We start from the raw sequence: 22761 nt of genomic DNA, 5'->3' as shown, positions 1-22761 counted from the left end.
GAACAAAGCATTTATTATATTAATAGAAAACTGACTGAACAACAATCATTTGTTGTTGTTTTTCTGATGCACTCAACCATCGAAGCTTGCGGAACATTGACAGACGTCAATCTTCGTTGTATAAAGTAGCATTTACCGAGGAAGAAGAAAGAAGAACTGTCACCTTTATACAATTTAACAATATTTAACTCTAATAATACTTTTATTCTCAGCAACACATTTTATGCGTGTGATGGTCTCAATATAAATGTCAAAGTCAGTTCATAAATAAAATATAAATATTAGAAAATGCACACTTTATTGCTAGTCTTATCGCATTTATTATTAGTAGTAGTGTTAAATAATACATTTTTTGTTTAACCATTGTCCGTTTACTAGGCTATTCAGAAGAAACCAGAGCTGGCCTTCTTCTGGGTTAGTTAGCATAAATTTTGATTAAGAAATGTAAATCACACAGACCTGTTAAATAATAGCCCCCCCCCCCCACAAAAGAAAAACAATCTTTTTAAAAGATATTTTTTGCAGATTTGTATTTCATCCAGAAATAGTACCTACACAGGTAAATATAATATAAATAGTCAAGCATTGACATATTTTGATATGTTGGTGATGATGATTGTGATGGTGGTGATGGCGACGGTGGAGATGATGGCTATGGTGATGATGTCAGTGGTGAAGGCGATCATGATGGCTATGGTGATGATGATAATGATGACGGTGATTATGATAATGGCAATGGTGATGGCGATCATGATAACAGTGATCATGACGACGATGATTATAGTGATGATGGCGATGATGATCTTGATGGCAATGCTGATGGTGGTGATGATGAGGGTGATTATGATGGCAATGCTGGTCCTTATGGTGATGGTGGTGGTAATGATCGTGATTCGTGATGGCAATGATGACGGTGATTATTATGGCGATGATGATCGTGGTTACGATGATGATCATGATGACGGTGATTATGATGATGGCGATGATGATTGTGATGGCAATGCTAATGGTGGGGATGATGATGTAGGTGGTGACGGCGATGATGGTTATGGTGATGATGATAATGATTGTGATGGCGATGACGATTGTGATGATTTTGAAGATGAAAATTAGAATTCGACAAGTTTTATTTGAGCCCTTCAGCCCACCACACATTAATATTTCTAACCGAGGGTCAAACAAACCCCGAAAATAAATTTTCAGATATATATATATACCGAGGGTCATTTAAAAAAAAAAAAGTTTTATTTGAGCCCTAGCCCACCAAACACTAATATTTCTATCCGAGGGTCTTGAAAACAAACCCCGAAAATAAATTTTCAGATATATATATATTCCGCGGGTCACTTTAAAACAGAATCAAACAGAAAAGAGAATAAGGGAAAGAATTTTGTAATATTTTATTTCCAGGAATACACATGAACTGGAGTAACACAATTGACAAAAGAACTATGAAATAAAATATTACCATCCTCGAATGTCTGGGAATTACCCAAAGAAATTCCTGTTTAAGGCTCTTATCATTAGCCCACGGTTTACAAATATAAAAACATGTTTCAGAACTTTTACAACCATGATATTATTAGCAGGGATGGGAACAATCATATTTTCAATTTTCAATCACATTGCCCCCCCCCCCCCCCTGGAAAGTTTGTATTTACACAAACATACATTTCATAACGAATAATGTGTCTTCTTTGTTAAAATGATATCAAAGCCTGGCCAAAAATAGCCTATATAGACACTTAAATCCCCTTTTCTGTCCCTAGAGCTGGTATTCTATATTGTACTTGATTGTACTTGTGTGCGTATCTGTGTCCAACTTTGTACTTTCCGCTCACTTCTATAAGTAGGTAGCGCATGAATATCGTACACAATAATAAGTATGTGGGGCAGTACAAAACCTCTACTACCGGGGGTTACGCACACGAGAGTAATTCATGAGTATCCTTAATCTCCGTTTACCTTCCGTGCGTGTTCGCATATAGCGCGCAGACTGGTTGGACCGCGAATCGACGCAGAGCTTTATATAACGTGGTATCCCCCGGTTGATCTCGATGCGAAACGCTCGTCGATCGGCCATGTCTTATTTTCCGCCGAAGTCTATTATGCATCAGCTACTACTTTGCTAGTTCCTGACTGGTATTGAGACAGACATTGACAGGAAGTATAATATTATGTTAGAAAAATATCTACATTATGTGGTAAGCCAAAATTCAGCGAGACGCACCCCCGATAAAAATGGTTATTTAGCATGTATATCCGACTCTTCAAAAAAAAAAATTTGCAAGTTTTATTTGGTGTTTTTTTCACATTTTGAAACTTCACTTACTATTTATTGAATAGTACATTATAATGTTTATAGTTCTGGCTCAATATTCATGACGAATTCAATGTCATTAAATGAATCCTGAGCATAGCAGAAAGATGAGAACTGTGCCATGTTTTTGCTTATTACGTATTCATGAGGAGAAAAAACGTGCATACGACTTGAGTAAATACGTGCGATTTGGCGAGCGCTGCGGTCTGACTGTGGATAAGCAGACTTATCAGGGCCCAGCGCGCCTGTAAAGTGTTGCGATATTGATCCGAATCAATCAATCAATTTGCAGATGAAAAAGCGAAATGATTTTAATTCTTTTGCATCTGGGATCATTTTGCACTCCTGGGCAGTGGCGAATCCACGGGGGCCCGGCCCCCCTCCCCCTGTTAATTTTACAATTTTTTGGAGATGGCCCCCCCCCCGGCGCTCAAGGGGGGGGGGGGGTGCAATTTTTCGAGGCCCCCCCCCCCAAAAAAAAATGTGCTCACTACCCCCCCCCCCCCCCCCCCCCCCCCCAGGTAACATGTAACTTATTTTTCTTTTGGGAAATTTTATATTCTATTTTTCTGTTTGAACTTTACCATTGAAACAAAAGCTTCGAAAATAAGTTCTTTTCCCTTAAACCTACAGGAGTAAATGTAATATTTTAAACATAAACAGAGAAAAATTATACATGAGAGGCGTGTTTGTCCCTTGACTGTATCCCAAACAAATAATTAAAATTTGACAGAGTCAGATTACAACTGTGATCAGTGCCAGTGTTAATCTTATCCACCAATTTTTCCCACTGCAGTGGTACAACAGATACTTTTCTACAGTCACAAAACAAGTGATCTAAAGTTTCTGGAAATAATTAGCAGACTCCTTTCTCCCAATCTTGAACCAAAATGCATTAAAACCAATAGTATTACGGAAATTTTGAAATAAAAACTCCTTAACTGAGTCTCAATTGTGCAACAAAAGTTACTCGTATGAATATTCGACCAATCCTCTTTGGGTTGATGGCCAAAGAGTTCCTCCCATTTACTCTCTCTTTTGGCATTAGTACAACTGTATTTCTTTAGCAGAATATTGTATGTATAATTAGACATTTTCTTTTGACTTAATAGATCTTTAAAAATTCGATTAAATATATTCTCATCCACATTAAGAGAATTATCAAACCACTCCAAAAATATGCCATTCATGGGGGAGTCATATTTTCTTCGGTCTCTAAAAGGAATGTCAAACTCAATTACGAGGTCTTCAAATGTTTTGGGGTTACCAAAACCATTATGTAATTGAAAAATGAAATTATTTTCATACCAAACTGGATAGAAAAAATATTAATGTGTTCTATATATATATATATACCAGGGCAAAGTCTCACCTCCCTGTATATACATTTCTATTCCACCAAATGAAATCTTGTAAATGAAACTGACATGAACCCAATTCTCTTTTCATCTCTTGCTTATATAAATACCATGTCTTAAAGGTGATACAAAGTTTTGGAAAATTTCGAAAATTGGGTGGATAGTGATTCTTTACAATATTTTGATGCCCCTGTGGATGCATTGTAAGCACTAAAAAATTTAGCCCCTAAAACACTTCTGCTTTCGAGAAAAATTGAATATACAAATTTACCGGTGCTCCCGGTAAATTTCGATAAATTTCAAATAGCGCCTACGGCCGTATATAGCTGCGACCATGAAAATCACAGAATATGTAGTTGTGATATATAATTTCCAAACGGGAATATAATCGGTCGATTTCAGTCAAGAAACATTGTTTTATAGCTTAATTATTTATTGACCTTGAGAGGGAGCTATACAACATAAATAGTTTATTATTTATAATTTCATAACTTTAAACTCGATTTCAACCGCGACAAATATCACTGAATATTGTAAGATCGCATATGCTTCTAATATGTTCATTTGAACCAAATTCATGACCCCATACCGAAACTTTGTATTACCTTTAATAGACGCTGTTAACTGGCAATTTTTAATTTTTGCCAAAACCGAATCTGGGGCATCTGCCTTAAAAAGGGCAAGATAGTCATCACAAAATGTAGACAGAATATATATTTCGATTGTTTTCCAACAGCTTTCATATTTATCGTTTAAGAGTTTAGCCATCCACAAAACTTTCTGCGCTTGTGCAAAAACTAAAGGATTAATCATCCTTAGACCCCCTTCTTCAAAATCATTGCATAATATATCTCTCTGTCATTGCCATTGCTCGAAATGAATTTAAAAAGCAAACCATGTAATCTTTTAAAGAAAGAGTTTGGCAGGTCAATGCATAATACTGAAATCAAAAATAACATTCGGGGGAGTAAAAGCGACATTTCAACAGCAATTTTGCCCAACAAGGATAGGCTTCTATGCCTCCAACAATTTAAAATCTGTAGTATAATGACAAGTCTGAGAACTAAAGCAAAATAGACCCTTTATAGAGCAGCACATACCCGCAGAGGCGGCACTCCCGAGAGGGGGGGGGGGGAGGGGCAGCCCGGGGGGGCAGGGGGCACAGTGCCCCCACTTGTTCAATTACCCGAAAAGTGCCCCTTTAACTTTGTAAGAAGTGCCCCTTTTTACATAGGAAAGGTGCCCCTTTTACTTTGAAAAATGCCCCTATTGATTTGTAAAAGTGCCCCTTTTCCTTCGACAAGTTCCGATTTTTCCTTTGCAATAAGTGTCATTTTTCCATTCTGATAAGTGTCCCTTTTCAGGTACGAGAAGTGCCCCTTTTCCTTTTCTTATAAGTGCCCCCTTCACTTCCAATAAATGCCCCTATCAAAATCCGGTCGGTGCCCCTTTTCTTTCAACTAATGCACATTTTCCTTTATTATAAGTGCCCATTTTTCATTCCCATAAGTGCCACTTTTCATATTTGGTCATTGCTCCTTTTCTTTTCTGATAAGTGTCCCCTTTTCCTCTCACTATTAAATGCGCCCCTAATTTCAAGCGACTAAGAGCAATTTCTCCTAAAGCTCGCATTTATAGATGATATACTTATGTTACCTATCAAAGGCCTTTGCAGTATATCGTTATGAGAATGTGCTTATAACCCCATCAGGATTGTTTTTTCCTCTTTATAAGATGCAATTTTTCGCACTGCGACCTCAAAAATCTTTAAAATTTTCCTCGCTCGCAAATTAATATTCAGATCACCAAACCCCACTGCAAAGTATGATGTATAAAGTGAAACAGATATTGAAAATCATCCCTGATAATGTAATTACAATGTATAGGGGTTTATACCAAAGTCTTAAAAATTGTGCATTTTTGTTTTGAGATTTTCCTTTGTAGGTGCCCCTTTTTTCCATAAAGTGTGTCCATTTTCTTGGTGCCCCCCCCCCCAACTTTGGAAGCATACCCGCATTAGTCGAGTATAATCATGCATAGGCGTCAGGCGCGTACGCAAGATTTTTTCAAGGGGGGGGGGGGGGGGGTTTTAACATTTATAAATCGGGCCGAAAATTTCGCAACGACTCAGCCAGCCGCTGAATAAGCGGGGGGGGGGGGGGGGGGGAGGTCACTTTTTTTTTTTTTTGGTCCCAAAAAAATCGCAACGACTCAGCCGACCGCTGAATAAGCGGGGGGGGGGGGGGGGGGGGGGGGGGGGGGGGGGGGGGGTAAGAGGACACATTTTTTTTTTTTGGGGTCTCGAAATTTGAAAATTTGACATTTTGCTCCGTTGGGGGGGGGGGGGTAAGGTCAGCTTTTTTAGGTCAACCATGGGAATTTTTTTTTTTTTAATAAAAAAAATTAAAAAAAATCCAAAAGGGGGGGGGGGGTTTTAGAGAAATTTAGGGGGGGTTTACACACAAAAAATTACCAAAGGGGGGGGGGTTTAACCCCCCAAACACCCCCCCCCCCCCTGTGTACGCGCCTGATAGGCGTATATGCTCCCATCCATACTTTGCAGGTTTAAAATCGTGGGTTATTTATGTTCAGATGTGGCGCTCCAGGGGAGGGGGGGGGGGGGGCAACCAAGGCGACCCAAGGAAGTGCCCTTTTTACATAGGAAAAGTGCCCCCTTTTACCTCCGATAAGTGCCCCCTTTTTCTTTCAGATAGAAAGCTGTTCCACATTCTTATAAGTATACCCTTTACCACCTCTGATAAGTGCCCACTCACTACTTCTTGTATTTGCCCCTATCCAAATAATACTGAGAGGTGCCCCTTTTACCAGTTGACAAGAAGTGGCGGATCCCTTTCCCTTTCCTTCCTTCTCTCTTATTTCTGTGATGGGAGAGGGAGGCAACAGCCTGGGAAGCAAGTCCCTTTTGCCCCCCCCCCCCTTTCTTTTCTTTTCCCTCCTCTTTCTTTCCCTTTCCCTTCTTTTCTTTCTCTCTCTCTCTCTCTCTCTCTCTCTCTCTTTTGTGGGGGGGGGGGGGGGAGGAGGGTAAGGCCCGGTCGGCCCTCTCGGATCCGCGCCTGCCACCAAGTACCAAGTAGCATATAATGCAGGGGCGGCGGAGCGTCTTCAGAAGTAGGGGAGGCACAAAAAAAAAGAAAAAAAAAGAAAAAAAAGGGACACCTACAAAGGAAAACCTAAACCATTTTTAGACATTGGTATAATTTATACCCCTACATCGTCATTATTGTAATTATGCTACTAGGGATGACATCAATATTTGTTTCTTTTTTTACGTGGTACAATATACTATAAGGGTTATTAAAGAGAAAGGGGCTCTACGTCGCCTTGAATTATGGGTGTATGTTATCAGGGGCGTACGCAGGATTTTTTTCAAGGGGGGGGGGGGTTAAAATCTGGCCTAAAATATTTTGCTCCCGAACCACCCCCCCCCCCCTGCGTACGCCCCTGTATGTTATGGAGAATGGAAAAGTAGGCACTTATCAAAAAGGGAAAAAGGACAGTAATTAATTAGAAAAGAAAAGGTGCTCGTGTCAAAGTAAATAGGGCAATTATCAGAGGTGAAACGGCACTTCTTGCACTTAAAAAGGGCCGCACTTGACAGAGATAAAAACTGGCACTTGTGGGAATGGAAATGGGGAATCTGTTTAAGGAAAAGGGCACCTATCAGATTTTCTTAGGGGATTTTGTCAGATGTTAAAAGGGGCATTTTGAAAAGGGGGAGGGACTCATTAAAAAAAAGGAAAAGGAGCACTTATGCGATGGATGGTACTTATTGGAAAGGAAAAGGGGCTCTTATCAGAGGTGAAAAGTAGCATTTCAAAGAAAGGGAAGGGAGTTCTTATTACGAAGGAAGAAGTGCACTTCTTAAAATGGAAAAGGGCCACGAGTCAAAATAAAATAGGGGAAAGATATCGGAGGTGAAAAGGGGAATTTCTCGCACATGAAAAGAGGTACCACGGTACTCACCAGAAACGAAAAGTGAGGAAAAGGACAAATATTGTAAATGAAAAGAGGCACTTGTCCTATGTAAAAGGGGGCACTTTGGGGATACCTGAAAATTGGGGGCATAGTGCCCCCCCCCCTCCCATCGGGATTGCCGCCTCTGGCATAATGGGCAAAAGTCAGAAACAACCCTCGTTGATCTCAAGCAAGTGTTCACCTTATTGAACGCTCAGCAGAAACACTAGTATGTTCGAAGGTCACCATAATTTTCAGAAAGGTTGTTATAGCGCTTCCATTCATCAGCCTTGATGAATTCAACAAACAGAAGAAGAAATGTAAAAGATTATTATGAAAAAAAAAATCATGTTGACCCCGACGTGATTCGAACACGCAGCCTTCTGATCTGGAGTCAGACGCGCTACCGTTGCGCCACGGAGTCTTCCTGTTGGATAGGGAGTTATAAGCATATTTATCTAAATTAAAGATTGATCTCCAATACTGTTTTGTTTTTTTGTATAAACATTTGCATTTCAAGTTTGAAAAAAAATAAGTAATCGAGATTTAAATGTTCATTAGTACTTCATCATAATTATTTCTTATCATTCTACATTTTTATGTCAAATAAAAAATTTCTTCGCTGAAAATAGTTGTGAACGTTGTAATGACGTCAGAGTTGAAAGGTCATTTATCGGTCTTTTTGGCAGCCATGTCGAGTTTTGCGAAGGTAGTTATAGTGTAATCCTCCGATTAGAATTGTCCCTGTACTAAAATTATGAGGATGGAAGTAAAAAAACTCTTATGATTCGAGAGTATAATAATCATGTTATAAAGTACTCTGAGTTCGGTTGATCTTAGGGGTTCATAAATATGAAAAATTACTTTTAAAATTGTAAGATTGAACTGCGCTCGCACCTACATGAATTATCTGCATAACGCATGGCAGCATGGAAGGCCAGGCGCACTTGCATTGGACGTGGGCCATCGTGCGTACGTTGTGCATGTGCCACTTCCAGCTCGGTGTGCGGCGCCATGCCATGCCCATTTGCTGCAGCGTTTTGTTCCATGCGACTCTAGCTGTTCTCGTTACGCTCGTCTTAAACTAGATCTAGAATATAAAATGTAGCCAGGATTCAGTCATTGAATTGCATGTAGCCATGCACTGCCACTGTTCATGTGATGAATGTCGTGTTGACAACGAATTCAGACGGTGAGAAGTTGAGTGAGTGGCTTGGCAGTTCCATGGCATGCCTGTGCTTAGCGTTGTCGTTGAGCGACTTGCAAAATTGGGAGTGAGAGGACTGAGCTGAGGCCAGTACTATTTTGATAGTATATTTTACTGGAAAGGGAGAAGTGCCTTGTCCACACCATTTCTGTACTTTGTGGCACCTTTTTTGTCAGGGTGCGAGAATGTCGGGAGAAGATGTGACACCAAGATCAAGATGTTCTGTGTTCAGTGCGTTGGGTGAAATGTTGTATTAATCGAGAAGAGATTTGCAGAGTTTCATGGCTGGGTGTGATTTCTATTAATGTGAATACATCTACTAACGGTCTTGAAACTTAACGATCAAGGCCAAGGAGAGTGTGCAACATGTGATTGGTGAGACTCTGCTGCTCTGTATGTGAAGAGCGGATGAACCAAGAGTCACTTGATGCACCCTTTGAATTAATGTTGTAACAGATCGTATTGCATTTATGTGTACCATGCATGCGCTGGGCGAGATTCAGGTTTTTTTTTTTTTTTTATACCCAATGTTTTATGCCTATTCATCAAGAATGAAATACAGTTAGAGAAGATGTCGGTTTGCATATAATTGCCTTGCAACTAAATATAATTAGGGTAGAGTACCCAGTATTCGGTCACTTAAGGGGAAATCACTAATATTTTGAATTCTTATCTCTTTCATTGGGCAATCTACCCATCAAAAGAAAAGAAATTTATTCCTCTAACAGGATTTTATAGTCACTGAAAATATAGAATAACGATAAGCAAAAGACTTCCGAAAGAAGACGGAGCATTTTTCTGCCCAGAATTCGGTCGCGCCGACTAGAATTCGGTCACGCGATTTGTGCGTGGTATCTCCGTTGCAAAGGAGCGTAGCGTATTTGCGCACTATTTTCACACAATTGCGCGATAAAGCACTGAATGTCAATGCGTTGACCGAATACTGGCTGAGCGATACCGCATGGCAAGGGTATCGTATAAATACCTCTTGCACATCGGCAAGTGCGTCATTTGCAAATTCGCTGCGATGGAGCGAACACGGAAGTGATTCTCTTCACACACATACTAAATTCATTGTGACAGCACACGTAGTTGTTTCGCAATAGACTTCTACATATGGCTATGCATGTTAGCGCATGTGCTAAGAGAACGCGAAAGTGCGGAAAGTTGTGCGACACTGACCAATTTCGAGCTAAGTTGGAGATCTTTCCGGGGCCCTAAATCTGATTTAATTTTGAGAGTTAAGAAAAGTTGTTCAGCTGCCTGATTTGTGCAAGTTTCGTGGCTCATAAATTATTTTTTTAATTGTTACAGCTGTTGAAACGGCTGTCTGACCGAATACTGGGAATAGACCGAATACTGGGCGCGCTACCCTATCCATTTTGTTCAATAGTAATAACTACAAGTATTCTTTTAATAGTTGTCTGAAATCAGCCTTTCAATGATGATACCTCACTGTTTCGAGTGACAAGCTATGAGAAAAAATTCTTTTACATGCACTACCATCTGAGTTGGGCTGAATTTCAGTTCGATAGTAGATCTAGTCTATTGCATTTTTAAAATTAATTTTTGTAAATTGAATAGGATGGAAAAGATGTGTTTTGAATAGCAAGTCTGAGATTTGTTCTATCATTTACGATCCATACACTTTACCTAAACAATTGAAGAAATTTGTCCTAATTTTGCATTTTATTTCTTTTTCTCCATTCTCAATTGTGTGATGTTATAAGACATTACATTTTTGTTCTACACAGCGTCGGTTAATAACAAGCAGTTCTCACCCGACGTGTGCATGGTACAGAAACTTTATTCAAGATTCAGGTTTTCTTTTGTACTCAATGTTTTATACCTATTCAACAAGAATGAATTTAAAACGGATCTTTCCTTATTTTTTTCTTCCAGGTGCTGGTGATTGATGGGAGAGGTCACTTACTTGGACGCCTGGCGTCCATAGTGGCCAAGAACCTCCTCCAAGGTACGAAACAATACACCACTCTTTTCTTTTTAGTAGGGCCTTTGGCAGCACTGATCTTTCTCTGACATGTCATTGTATCTCGTAAAGTCTGACTAGCAGAATCCTTGTGAAGATTTATAACAAGTCTAAAGTCAAAGGAGTTCTCATGTTATGATTAGATATTTCGTTAAAAGTGCATTATCTTCCTCTCTTATTCATTTATGAATGTAAATCTAATAATATCTCTCTGTGCAGAGCATAAACCTTTGAAAAAATGCTGTTGATGATGGCTCCACTTTCTAGTGCAAAAATTAAAAGACAAAAGTACTCACTGAGATTGCATTGTAATTTTGATGTACTTTTAAGAGGGATTTGCAGAGTTTTTTAATTTTCAGTTGGAGATATTGCTCTTCCTTCCAGTTTGTTTCTATTGTATTAATTTTATCATCCCAGGACCGTACACTGAAACAAAATGTATCTGCTAATGCTAGAAAATACAAAAAAATCTACTTGAACGACACTTTCAATGTAATGTGGCTTTGGAAGATATTACAAATTTTCTTTACAAGCCTTTACCCTGGGATGTATGACTGTACATAAATCTTTTGCTTCTGTAAGTTCTGTTGATGTTTTGAAATGGTTGTTGATTCAATTTGACCGTCTGTGATGATAAAAGATCACTATTTTCGAGTGATGAGCTATGAGAATAATCTTTCTTACATGCACTACCATCTGAGACAGTCTGGTTTTTACATTATGATTTCAACAAAATGTTATTTTACAATGTTCAAATCTAAAAAGTGATTTCCACCTTTGTTTATCACTCTTCTAGGTCAGAAGGTTGTCGTGGTACGATGTGAGCTCATCAACATCTCAGGCAGCTTCTACAGGAACAAGCGTAAGTGTTGAACTCTCGCTATCACCAATATGCCCCAAATTCCCGAATGTTAGCCTCATGGACGTAATTTCAAGTAATTTCAATTTCAAGCATATAAATGTCTTGCAACTAAATGTAATTATCCATTTTGTGAAATACAAGTATAATTTTAATCGTCTGAAATCAGCCTTTCAATGATGATACCTCACTGTTTCGAGTGACAAGCTATGAGAAAACTTTCTTTTACATGCACTACCATCTGAGCTGGGCTGAATTTCAGTTTAATTATCAATGCCTTTTTATTTATTTTTGTATAAATATTGAATTGGACAAAACAAGCTTTGAATTGCAAGTCTTGAGATTTATTCTACAATTTAAGATCCATCCATACACTGTACCTTAACAATAGAAGAAATTTGTCTTAATTTTGCCTTTTGATTCTTTTTTTTCAATCTCAATTATCACTTGCAATGGTAAAGAAATTATCTGTGAGCTATTGGTGAGTGTGATGTTAAAACTTGTATTACTTTTTTGTTCCACATAGTGAAGTACATGCAGTTCATGCGCAAGCGCACAAACACCAAGCCCTCCCGTGGGCCCTACCATCTCCGCAGTCCTAGCCGTATGTTCTGGAGAGTCATCAGGGGTAAGTACAATGCACAACTAGGTTCCTTTTTAATTAAACCCATTCGCAACAATTGACCACATTGTGTGGTTTGCTGTGTCTACAAGAAAACTAGAAAGTATGTTGACCTCAGAGTTAGTCAGACTGCAGAATACCCATTTTGTGAAATGAAAGTATAATTTAGTTGTCTGAAATCAGCCTTTCAATGATGATACCTCACTGTTTCGAGTGACAACTATGAGAAAACTTTCTTTTACTAGGGTGTCTGATCGCGCACCCGATGTTGTGTGCTAAAATTCTTCCCATAGAGATTACACGCATCCCTATGCAGCCTACGTGCATTGCGCGACCATGCAAAAAAAGTCAATTTTTTTTTTTCAAATCGAGATTCAAACCTTTATCAGTTGTGATCCTGAAGGTGATAATCAATGAATGAGGTGTCATATGAAAGAGCAGGTGAATTCCAATATTTCCAAAGGGGCGTAGCCCCCGAAATTCTAAAAATATCTTGGTCAAAACAGCAATTTAAACATTGTGTCCTGGCTAACTCTGAGGTTTGTCACTTTTGAGATATGACGCCCCGATCGATAAGTAGTCCCAGTCCTAAGGAACAATTCTATGTGATTATATTTTCGCTAGCCCCCAGGGATCACAACTGATAACAGTTTAAAAATACCCTTCTCGCTATTTGGTGGATCAGCTAATTAGGAGGCGTGCGCTCCGCTCAGTCCAAACCATGGTTACATCGCGTAACATCTCCGCGCACGAACGAAACCCCAAATTATAGTGACTGAAATTATGGTTGGCAATTCCCTCGATAAACCCGGAAGTGAATACACGTTATAGTCAATGGCAATATCGCGGAGACAACGTGCGTTGTCTCCGCGATATTGCCATTGACTATAACGTGCATTCACTTCCGGGTTTATTGTGCGACGAACGCCAACCATACTAGTCAATCGCACATGTCGCGGAGACAGCGTAGCTCAAGCTGCAAGTCGCGGATTGGCTTAGCAGCATGCGTACGATATGCATACGCTTGCATATCGCGCGATACAGCTGTTTGGCTAAATTTAGCAAAACAACATCACTCTGCGTGGACGTCTTTTTCGTCGATTTTGACCAAAATGATATGAATATACCAGCGTGTTGGAGGGGCTGTAACTTTTGATAGAAACATCGGTGAGACTTGAAATTTGAAATGTATTATTCTGATAACATTTTTTATTCAAATATCAAACAAAAATGGTGAAAAACGATCCCAAATTGAAAATTGAAAAATCGTTCAGACACCCTACTTTTACATGCACTACCATCTGAGCTGGGCTGAATTTCATTTTGATTATCAATGCATTTTGTAATTACTATAGGTTTGGTAAACTGCTGCACCAATAAATAAATTAAAAAAAACACTTTGTTAAAAGTGTGAATAAATGGCAACTGCTGGCAACAATAGTTGGTCATTGTTTTCTGCTGTAACATAACAGAAATGTGAATCATATTATACTTAACTTTTTCGTTACAAAATTGGGGAAAACCCAGTAGTTTCACCTTTTCATATAAACAAGACGTAATGTTTGATGAAAACCTTTTCTTTGTCTGACTGCAGGAATGTTGCCACACAAGAGGACACGTGGCAAGGATGCTCTGGAGAGGCTCAAGGTCTTTGAGGGCTGCCCTGCCCCTTACGACAGGGTGAGTTAATACCTAGGGTCACATCACAGTCTCGATTCAATGTTAAACTCCTGGGGGGTGTTTCACAAAGATCCCAAGTTGGACTTAACAATTATGGAAAGCTGTTAGCATCTATAGAAATATTCTGTAAAAGTTATTTTAAATGGCATAAAATGTTGATTTAAATCATTCATATTTTCTATTATCAAGGAGATGTTGTGTTCATGATGTGGAATGTATAAAAAGTCTAAAATACTTCAATTTTCGCTTCTGAATATATTTTATTTTGAGGCCTCAAATGGCTCTCCATAATTTTGAAGTCCAACTTAGAGTTACGTTCAACTTAGGATCTTTGTGAAACACCCCCAGGTTTTAAACTTCAAGGTTATCTTTTATTTAAGGACCTTTAGATGCACTCTTTGCTTCAGAAACCTTAAGTTGAAGATTTAATCCATAAGTGATTGTATGGTTTACATGAAAACTAATAGTAGCAGAAAGTCCTCCCTCAAAATTATGTGTTGTGTGGACACATTTTACTTTGAGGTTTATCAGCTTTTAGTTACCACGTCTGTTTGCCTGGCTTGTAGTTTAAAACCTCAAGTGGTGTTAAATATATATGTGGTATGCCTTGGTGGAGGGCTATCTCTGTTCTCAAAGTTAAACTTTAGACTTGTACCTGGTAATGAACGATCATCTGGATTGCCTGTCAGTGATGAATTATATCATCCTACCTACATTGTTTGATTGAAGATGAGAATAAGCATGATTCTGAGACAGGAATTTTGAAACTTTATAATTAATTGCTATAACTTGGCATTGCAACAAAAATAGACACAATCAGGGGGGGGGGGGGTATGGTAGTCCATCTGTTTGTCGGTCTGTCCTGATTCCTCGTCACGATAACTCAAGAACCACCAGTCAGAAAAATGAGTTGGTAAATTAACTTGTTTTTAATTTGCTTTGTACTAGGCTTGAGTCGGTACGGTCGATCACACCGGGACCCGACCGTTGCCGTCGGGTCCCGGTTTCGTTTTTTGAGAACCGGCGCTCCGAAAAAAATAATGAAATATGTAAGAAATTGCAGTTTTGCACACCACTAAAATCAATCCACCCTAAAACTTAAGTATTTAATTGTTACCAATCGTATTCTAGCTCATCCAGAATCAATCCGAACTGCTGATATAAATATGGGTTGCAAAGCAGTTCGCCCCATGGGGTTGTTGTTGCCAGCTGCTAGCTAGCTACTGTACTGGCCGGGTCTCTCGGCAGAATTAATAAATCAGGTTGAAAGAAACATTAATGTTTGAATAATAAAACGACTTTCTAAAAAGTACTTCTTTACAACATACCGATCGAATAATCTTTAAAAGACAAAATATATATTTTTTCTTTGATTTTGAACACCTCATGCTTCTTTTAAAAGCTGAAAATGACTTGGTAATCACAAGAAGTTTCGATACGGATAGCTGTTGCAATGCAAGTTCAGACTAGTCTCGGAAAAATGCGCAGTGCTCCTTGTTAGCTATAATGCGTGCCAGAACGAACCCAAACAAAGACGTGATCGTAACGAGAAAAAAATCATTAAAAACTACGAGAGCACAATTGGAAAGACAACTACTCAAAATTATCGTAAGCAGATACATAACTTGGAGGAAGAATACAATAGTTGTCCAAGAAAAGCCACATAAATAGTGATATTTAATGAGTTACTATAGGTACAATCATTATCGGAAGGGCCTGCTGCAATATATCTAAATGTTAAATTGAACACGAGGCAAATACCGCCCTCTACGGTAAAAAGCAGTATAACAAAGGATTCGAGTATTTGCAGCAGGCCCCTTACTCCTCGATTATCACAATTTCTGTGGCATTTCTTGGGCGATTATTGAATTCTTTGTCCAAGTTATGTATCTGATTATGGTAATTTTGAGCAGTATATCTTTCCAATTGTGCTCTCGTAGTTTTTAATGATTTTTTTTCTCGTTACGATCACGTCTTTGTTTGGGTTCGTTTTGGCACGCATTACAGATAACGAGGAGCACTGCGCATTTTTCCGAGACTAGTCTGAACTTGCCTTGCAACAGCTATTCGTATCAAAACTTCTTGTGATTACCAAGTAATTTTCAGCTTTTAAAAAAAAGCATGCGATGTTTAAAATAAGAGATAAATATTTATTTTTGTCTTTAAAATATTATATGATCGGTATATTGTACAGAAGAATTTTTTAGAAAGCCGTTTTATTATTCTAACATTCATATTTTTTGACCAGATTTATTCAACCTGCATAAATCAAAATGGCGGCTCGATTGTAGTCTTTATATTTTTGCTCGAGTTTTTTTTACTTTTAGAGGCACGATAATGGCACTAAACATCGCTAATCATGGATGAATATAATGTCAAATGGAAGAATATACCAATCTGTGCCGAGGTATGCATGTGTTGATTTATTTGACTGATAAAAATGTCACTTTTAAGGGACATACTGATGATATGCGCTTTTTATAGAGGCAAGTGACAAATCCTGCGAGCTGATTTCGGGACACCGGGTCCCGACCGGTGCAAGGCCGTCGGGACCCGGTTTATGAAAATCCCGACATGACTCAGGCCTACTTTGTACAGTAAAACCTGTCTAAAGACCACCCAAGGGAGACAAGAAAAGTGGTCTTTAGTACATGTGTCAATGAGAAACCATTTTCAAGGGAAACAAAAAAGGTGGGCTTTCTATACAGGTGGTCACTAAAGCAGGTTTGACTGTTCATACAGAAGAGTCCTGTTTTAGTGGTCATCGTGTGTAGTATTTGCTTTATTCATAACTTCATTTTAACTCCTAGTCTTCAGTGGATGGATTAGTTTAGACTGATTTTTTCCATCGCACATGAAATAGTTGTTGAAGTGTTTTTTTATCCATCGTTCTTACCTTTGCAGAAGAAGAGGTTCGTTGTGCCCTCTGCACTGAGAGTGATGCGCCTCAAGCCCAACAGGAAGGTAAGAAACCCATCAGAGTGCTACAGATCATGAGACAATACAGTCTTGGTATTCTGAAACTATATTAACTTTTGTCTGCGCAGCCTAACCTGGCTAAGTATTCATTAACTTAACTCAAGTACCAGTCAATTTGGTTTGTAAATACATTTGTCATCATTTGTAAACTGCTATTTACTGGTCTGAAATGATCATTATTCACATGCATTTTCAAGACTTGTCTACGGGGAAGTGGTCTGTTTGTGATGAATTCAATTCAGCGGATCGATCTAAACATGAGAACAAAATCTGCAAGTTCTGAAACAGATCACAATTTTCAGGGTGGAATTGTATGTAATATCTTACAACAGCGTCGGTGAGAAACAAATAATGTTGATTCTCTAAATGAGATAGAGGGAAAAATGGTAAAACGATTTGCAATTTTGCACTTCATCTACCTTCTTTCTATGATTTCTTTCAGATTCTATAATTATAATTATAATTATAAGAACAACAGCAAACACAATAATCATGAAAAAAGTGCAAAAACTATGCAAGTACATATTCTACTGTGATGATTCAGATGATGAAAACATGCTTAATAGTATCTTTTCTATGAATTATCCTTTCAATTTGTAATAGTTCTGCGTACTTGGACGTCTGGCTCATGAGGTCGGCTGGAAGTACAAGAACATCATCGAGGCTCTCGAGGAGAAGAGGAAGGCACGCGCACATCTCCACTACCAGAAAGAACTGAGGAAATCGGTAAGTCTTTAATGCTCAACAAACCACACCATTGTATTAGTGATTCATCACTCTTGACATTTATTGTTATCACTTTAAATCCTAATGAGGCCAGAGGGGTGTTTCATAAAGCTGTTCGTAAAGTTACGCATGACTTTACGAACAGCTTGTATATGAAGTGCCAGATAGGATGCCCAAAGTTTTTTTTTCTGATATTTCCAATAACCTCAATCAAATTATGGCAAAAAATTTACTTTGCATTACAAAATGTTTGTTATAATAAGAATGTTAGTCTTCATCTGCATAGTTCAACTTAAGTTGATGCAGTTAATGAAGATTGAGCATCCCATTTGGCTTTTCATATACAAGTCGTTCGTAGAGTCATGCATAAATTTACGAACAGCTTTATGAAACACCCCCCAGGGTACTTGGAAGGTTTCTTATAGGGGGCCTTTGAGGCCTTATTATGGTTAAAGCATCACCTGCACAAACCTATTGGAATAAAATAATGTAGTAGTAGATGTGTTAATTGACCAGCTTGCTATGATGATGTATCATCCTACCTACATTGTTTGAGAAATACAATGAGAACACAGTATGAATTTTCTGATGCAGATTGGTCAAACTTACAATTACGGTATGCAGATTTTTAAAAGATCGTGTTGATTTCCATCAATGCAAGGTACATTGTCAAAAAAAAAATGTAAGACAACAGTTGGTAAAGTTAAATAATGTATTACATCAAAATCGATGTGTGCTGGGAAATTTTTTAAACATTAATTTTTATGCCTCCGTTACGAAGTAGCCGGAGGCATTATGTTTTCGGGTTGTCCGTCCGTCCGTACGTCCCGTTCTCGTGATCGCGTTATCTGAAGAACCGATTGATGGATTCCTGCCAAACTTTGGTCATGTATGTTACTTGCAGAGCCGATGAACTGATTAGATTTTGGGGTCACGAGGTCAAAGGTCAAAGGTCACAGGGCTCATTATGTATGCAAAAACAGATCGTGATCGCGTTATCTGAAGAACCGATTGACAGAGATGCCAACCCTCCCGATTTTATCGGGAGGCTCCCGATAATTCACCCCAACTCCCGACCTTACGATCACCATCCTTATCCTCCCGATTTATTAAAAAAAAAAAAATGATTTTTTTTTTTTTTTTTTTTTTTTTTTTTTTTTTATGATTTTTTTTTGGAGGGCGCTTATCAGTATATATATCTGTGAATTGAAAGAGAAATATCATCTGCTAACTTAAGCATGTAATAATTCCACTATGTTAAAAGACAAATTAAGAGTAGCGAAAGATTGTTTCAGCATATGGATCGCCGTAACCAATGCGTGGATATTGCCACAGAATCCAAATGGCGGAAAATCAGCAAAATAAGACCAGGAAATGGTCTCGGAAGTATAAGACCGAATACAGTATCAAGTACCTGTGTAATCGGAAGTCTGAAAGTAATTCATCATGCATTTTGTACAATTTTTATGTTATTTAAAAAAAAGGGGGAATTATTTAACTAAATACACATGTAAAATGCTCCAAAATAAGGCTCAGATTGCACCAGAGAGCATCTAGAACCCCAGAGCTTCCAGGGCCCTAAGGCGGGCCTTGGACCCCGGCCGCATGTGTCGGGCGCTACGCGCTCGAGATGTGCGCTACGCGCACATTAATTGGTGTCGATTACAAATCCTCCCTATTTCTGATTTCCAAAAGTTGGCATCTCTGGATTGATGGATTCCTGCCAAACTTTGGTCTTGTATGTATCTTGCAGAGCCGATGAACTGATTAGATTTTGGGGTCACAAGGTCAAAGGTCACAGGTCACAGGGCTCATTAGGTATGCAAAAAGAGCTCGTGATCGCATTATCTCAAGAACCGATCGATGGATTCCTGCCAAACTTTGGTCATGTATGTATCTTGCAGAGCCGATGAACTGAATAGATTTTGGGGTCACGAGGTCAAAGATCAAAGGTCACAGGGCTCATTATGTATGCAAAAATAGCTTGTGATCGCATTCTCATTAGAACAGATTGATGGATTCCTGCCAAATTTCGATCATGTATGTATCTTGCAGAGCCAATGAACTGAGTAGATTCATGGGTCATGGGGTCAAAGGTCATGGGCTCATTATGTATCCAAAAATAACTTGTGAACGCATTCTCATTAGAACTGACAGATGGATTACTATTTAACTCAGGACATCTTGCAGAGCCAATGAACTGAGTAGATTTTAGGGTCATCAGGTCAAAGATCAAAGGGTCATATATGTATATGAGAAATTGCTTGTAATCACGATATTCTGAGAACCTCTTAATGGATTACAATTGAATTTGAATTTGAAAAATTTCTTCTGTTTTGGTTTGTAAAATTGCTCTATGACGGAGGCATCATTTTCGACTGCGCGCAGTCGAAGTTCCATCTAGTTTAAACCTGGATGTATGGAGTATTTGAGTCAACAAATATGATGAATGCAGGCCTTAAATTTCGTCATTTTTAGGGCAAGGCCAGTTTGGCCTCGAGTACCTCATATTTTTAAGGGCACCAAGGCCAAAATATTTTTACAAAAAGGGCATCGAGGCCAAAATATTTTACAAAAAGGGCATCGAGTATGAGGCCAAAAAAATTGATTCTATTTTTGTTAGATGTCATGTGTATTTTATGAAACTTGTGCAGGATCAATTTCCCATGACTTTTAGCACCAGCTTCTTCACAGAATGTATAGAGATCTACGGTACATACAAACAAGCAGGCGCGTAGCCACGGGGGGGGGGGGGGGGGGGGGGGGGGGGCACGGGGGGCACATGCCCCCCCTAAAATTTCCAGGATCGGTTGAAATTTTGTAGACCCCTTTTTTTGACCTCGATCGATTACATGTATATATGTATGTGCCCCCCCAAACACCAAACTCTGGCTACGCGCCTGCAAACAAGGCGGCGGCCCGCAAGCCTTAGATTTAGCAGCCAGGAGCAAGGGGCAATTTTTTTTAAGTTGCCCTTTGCCACGGGAATTTACCAGAGCAAGGGGCAATTTTCCAAAAACAGATAGGCCGCTTATCTAATCATAAGTTCAAAGAGAGTCTACAAATGTTAATTTCATAATGTGAATAGATCGAACGATCAATTTAATAACTTTTTAATCTTAACAATATGAACAGGAAAGATTGATTAAGAACATCAAACTTGCACATTAAACAGTATTTTAAAGTAACTAAAAATATTGATGAGCAAATTAATAAATAAATTGTCAATTTCACAAACATCGAAAGTCAGAAGGACTTAATTGGCAAGTTTACCGGGCCGGGTATTCCAAATCAAAATCGCACCTCACACACAAACCTTCCACCACTCTCTCGGTAGTAGGAGCAAAATTGAAGAAATTATCTTTTTAAATGTTGTATAGAAAGGTCTACATAGGCCTAACTAATAAAATAAGATGTAAAAATGTCCTTATAGACATTCGACAGCTGAAAGTGACACGCTCAGCTCAGTTGCGTAACGTGCATTCACGAAACCAAAATCGTTCCTCGCACACACACTCTCGCCACTTTTGGTGGGAAGCTGTCGGGCTGGAAGTTTGCCAGCGAAACCGATGCACCCTCGGAATTTTACCGGGACTCGAAACGTTCGTCTTGGGAAGCTGGCGGGGTAGCTTTTTGAAGCGAGGTCGGCTGGTGGCAAAATGAGAGTAACTACGATCGAGAACATCGTAGGTGTTCTTAACTTATTAATAAGATAATTCTAAATTCTATTTGAGATAAAATAATAAACTAGGCCTACAAACAAACCTCGACAGATCTCTAATGACTATTTGAATGCTTGTTTATTTCTCCATTTGACGATTTGTTTTCTTGATCCTGGCCTTCGATTTGTACGTACGTGCGTGCGTCAACAGCATGCACCATATGCATATCATGTCATGCGATGGCGCGATCGAATAATATGAACGTACGTACGTGCGCGCGCTAAATACGAAGCTAGAAGAGAGCTCGTGGGCGGCAAACTGTTCGTGATTCGTGTATTTTTACTGTTCTAATAATTTATAGGCGCATTTTCACGGAAAACACTTGCGCCTTGCCGTCTAGTTTTAGATGATTATGGGCGCAATTGGTGGTTTTATGTGCGCAAATTTAAAATAAAAAGGGCACGTCCAGTTGGAAAAAAAGGCACGTCGGCCAGTTTGAAAAAAAGGGCACGGCCTTTTTGGCCGTGAATAAATCTTTTTTTGGGAGGGCACCGCGGCCAGTCATAGGGGCATCGACGGCCTGGCCGTCGATGGCCGTCGATTAATTTAAGGCCTGTGAATGTACAGGTTACCCAAACAAATCATTATGGACATTTACTTATACTGAAACGATGTCCAAACTAAGAGTCACTTAAGGTTTTCAATGTGATGAGATCAATATTATTGGTCATAATTTGTCAATAACGTAGGTAATGTTGTTGAGTATGTACGTCAAAGGTCACAGCTAATTGAATATGCAAAAATTGCTAGATACAGGCCGTTTGTACCCGGTGAGGGAATGCTACGCTTTGCAGTGCCTTGTTTTCATTATTATGTTATCTAGAATCATCATTATTTTATAATCTTAACATTCTCTCTATCTTTCATTTTATCCTACCAGGCCCTGCGAAGGAAAGCTGTGAAGAGTGTTGGAGACAAAATCGCCCCCTACCAGACGATCATTGAAGCATATGGCTTCAATTGAAAAACATTTGTCAATGAACTGTGAATAACATCACCACACATCGTGCATACAGCAGTGAACAATAAAGTCATCTGCAAAAAAAAGGAAACGTGTGTTACTGTGTATCTCTTCGAGTTGTGATTATAACATCTTCTATGGGTTTCTTGTGTATTCCATCCGATTAAATTCCTGTTTCTTTTATCTTTTCATGTAGTAATATAACATACAAAATACATGTATACATACACAAGACATAAATATAAACAATTCAATATATACATTAAAGTGACTCGGTAACATTGTTGCAGTTCAATGAAAAAAACTGTAATTTTTGTCTGAAATGTTACTTAGTATGTTCCTTTTACTGTACTTGCCCTCAA

At 38.8% G+C, this 22761-nt stretch overlaps 1 protein-coding gene and 3 non-coding genes across 4 annotated transcripts; 3 read left to right on the top strand and 1 right to left on the bottom strand.

The window, feature by feature from the left end:
* Window positions 1–8005: 8005 nt before the first annotated feature.
* On the bottom strand, window positions 8006–8077 carry TRNAW-CCA. The gene has a single exon. It is a non-coding gene; the product is annotated as a tRNA-Trp (tRNA).
* Window positions 8078–8306: 229 nt separating this feature from the next.
* On the top strand, window positions 8307–22485 carry LOC105445674 (60S ribosomal protein L13a-like). Its single transcript, XM_030994609.1, has 8 exons — window positions 8307–8362; window positions 10763–10835; window positions 11647–11712; window positions 12236–12337; window positions 13926–14011; window positions 16916–16975; window positions 17594–17716; window positions 22319–22485. Exons 1-8 carry the CDS (start codon window positions 8345–8347, stop codon window positions 22400–22402), a joined length of 612 nt encoding a protein of 203 aa, XP_030850469.1. The 5' UTR covers window positions 8307–8344; the 3' UTR covers window positions 22403–22485.
* LOC115928362 lies at window positions 11471–11556 on the top strand. The gene has a single exon (XR_004066036.1). It is a non-coding gene; the product is annotated as a small nucleolar RNA Z195/SNORD33/SNORD32 family (small nucleolar RNA).
* On the top strand, window positions 14693–14768 carry LOC115928363. The gene has a single exon (XR_004066037.1). It is a non-coding gene; the product is annotated as a small nucleolar RNA SNORD34 (small nucleolar RNA).
* Window positions 22486–22761: the final 276 nt, after the last annotated feature.

The sequence above is a fragment of the Strongylocentrotus purpuratus genome, unplaced genomic scaffold (assembly GCF_000002235.5).
Source record: "Strongylocentrotus purpuratus isolate Spur 01 unplaced genomic scaffold, Spur_5.0 spur5_scaffold_21, whole genome shotgun sequence".
NCBI classification, from domain to species: Eukaryota; Metazoa; Echinodermata; class Echinoidea; order Camarodonta; family Strongylocentrotidae; genus Strongylocentrotus; species Strongylocentrotus purpuratus.
This window is presented reverse-complemented; position numbering and strand designations above follow the sequence as displayed.

Excerpts from the sequence above, each read along its gene's own strand:
- LOC105445674 (XM_030994609.1), top strand. Across the intron at positions 10,836-11,646 it reads GGCCAAGAACCTCCTCCAAG|GTCAGAAGGTTGTCGTGGTA; the intron begins GTACGAAACAAT and ends TCACTCTTCTAG. Across the intron at positions 16,976-17,593 it reads GCCTCAAGCCCAACAGGAAG|TTCTGCGTACTTGGACGTCT; the intron begins GTAAGAAACCCA and ends AATTTGTAATAG.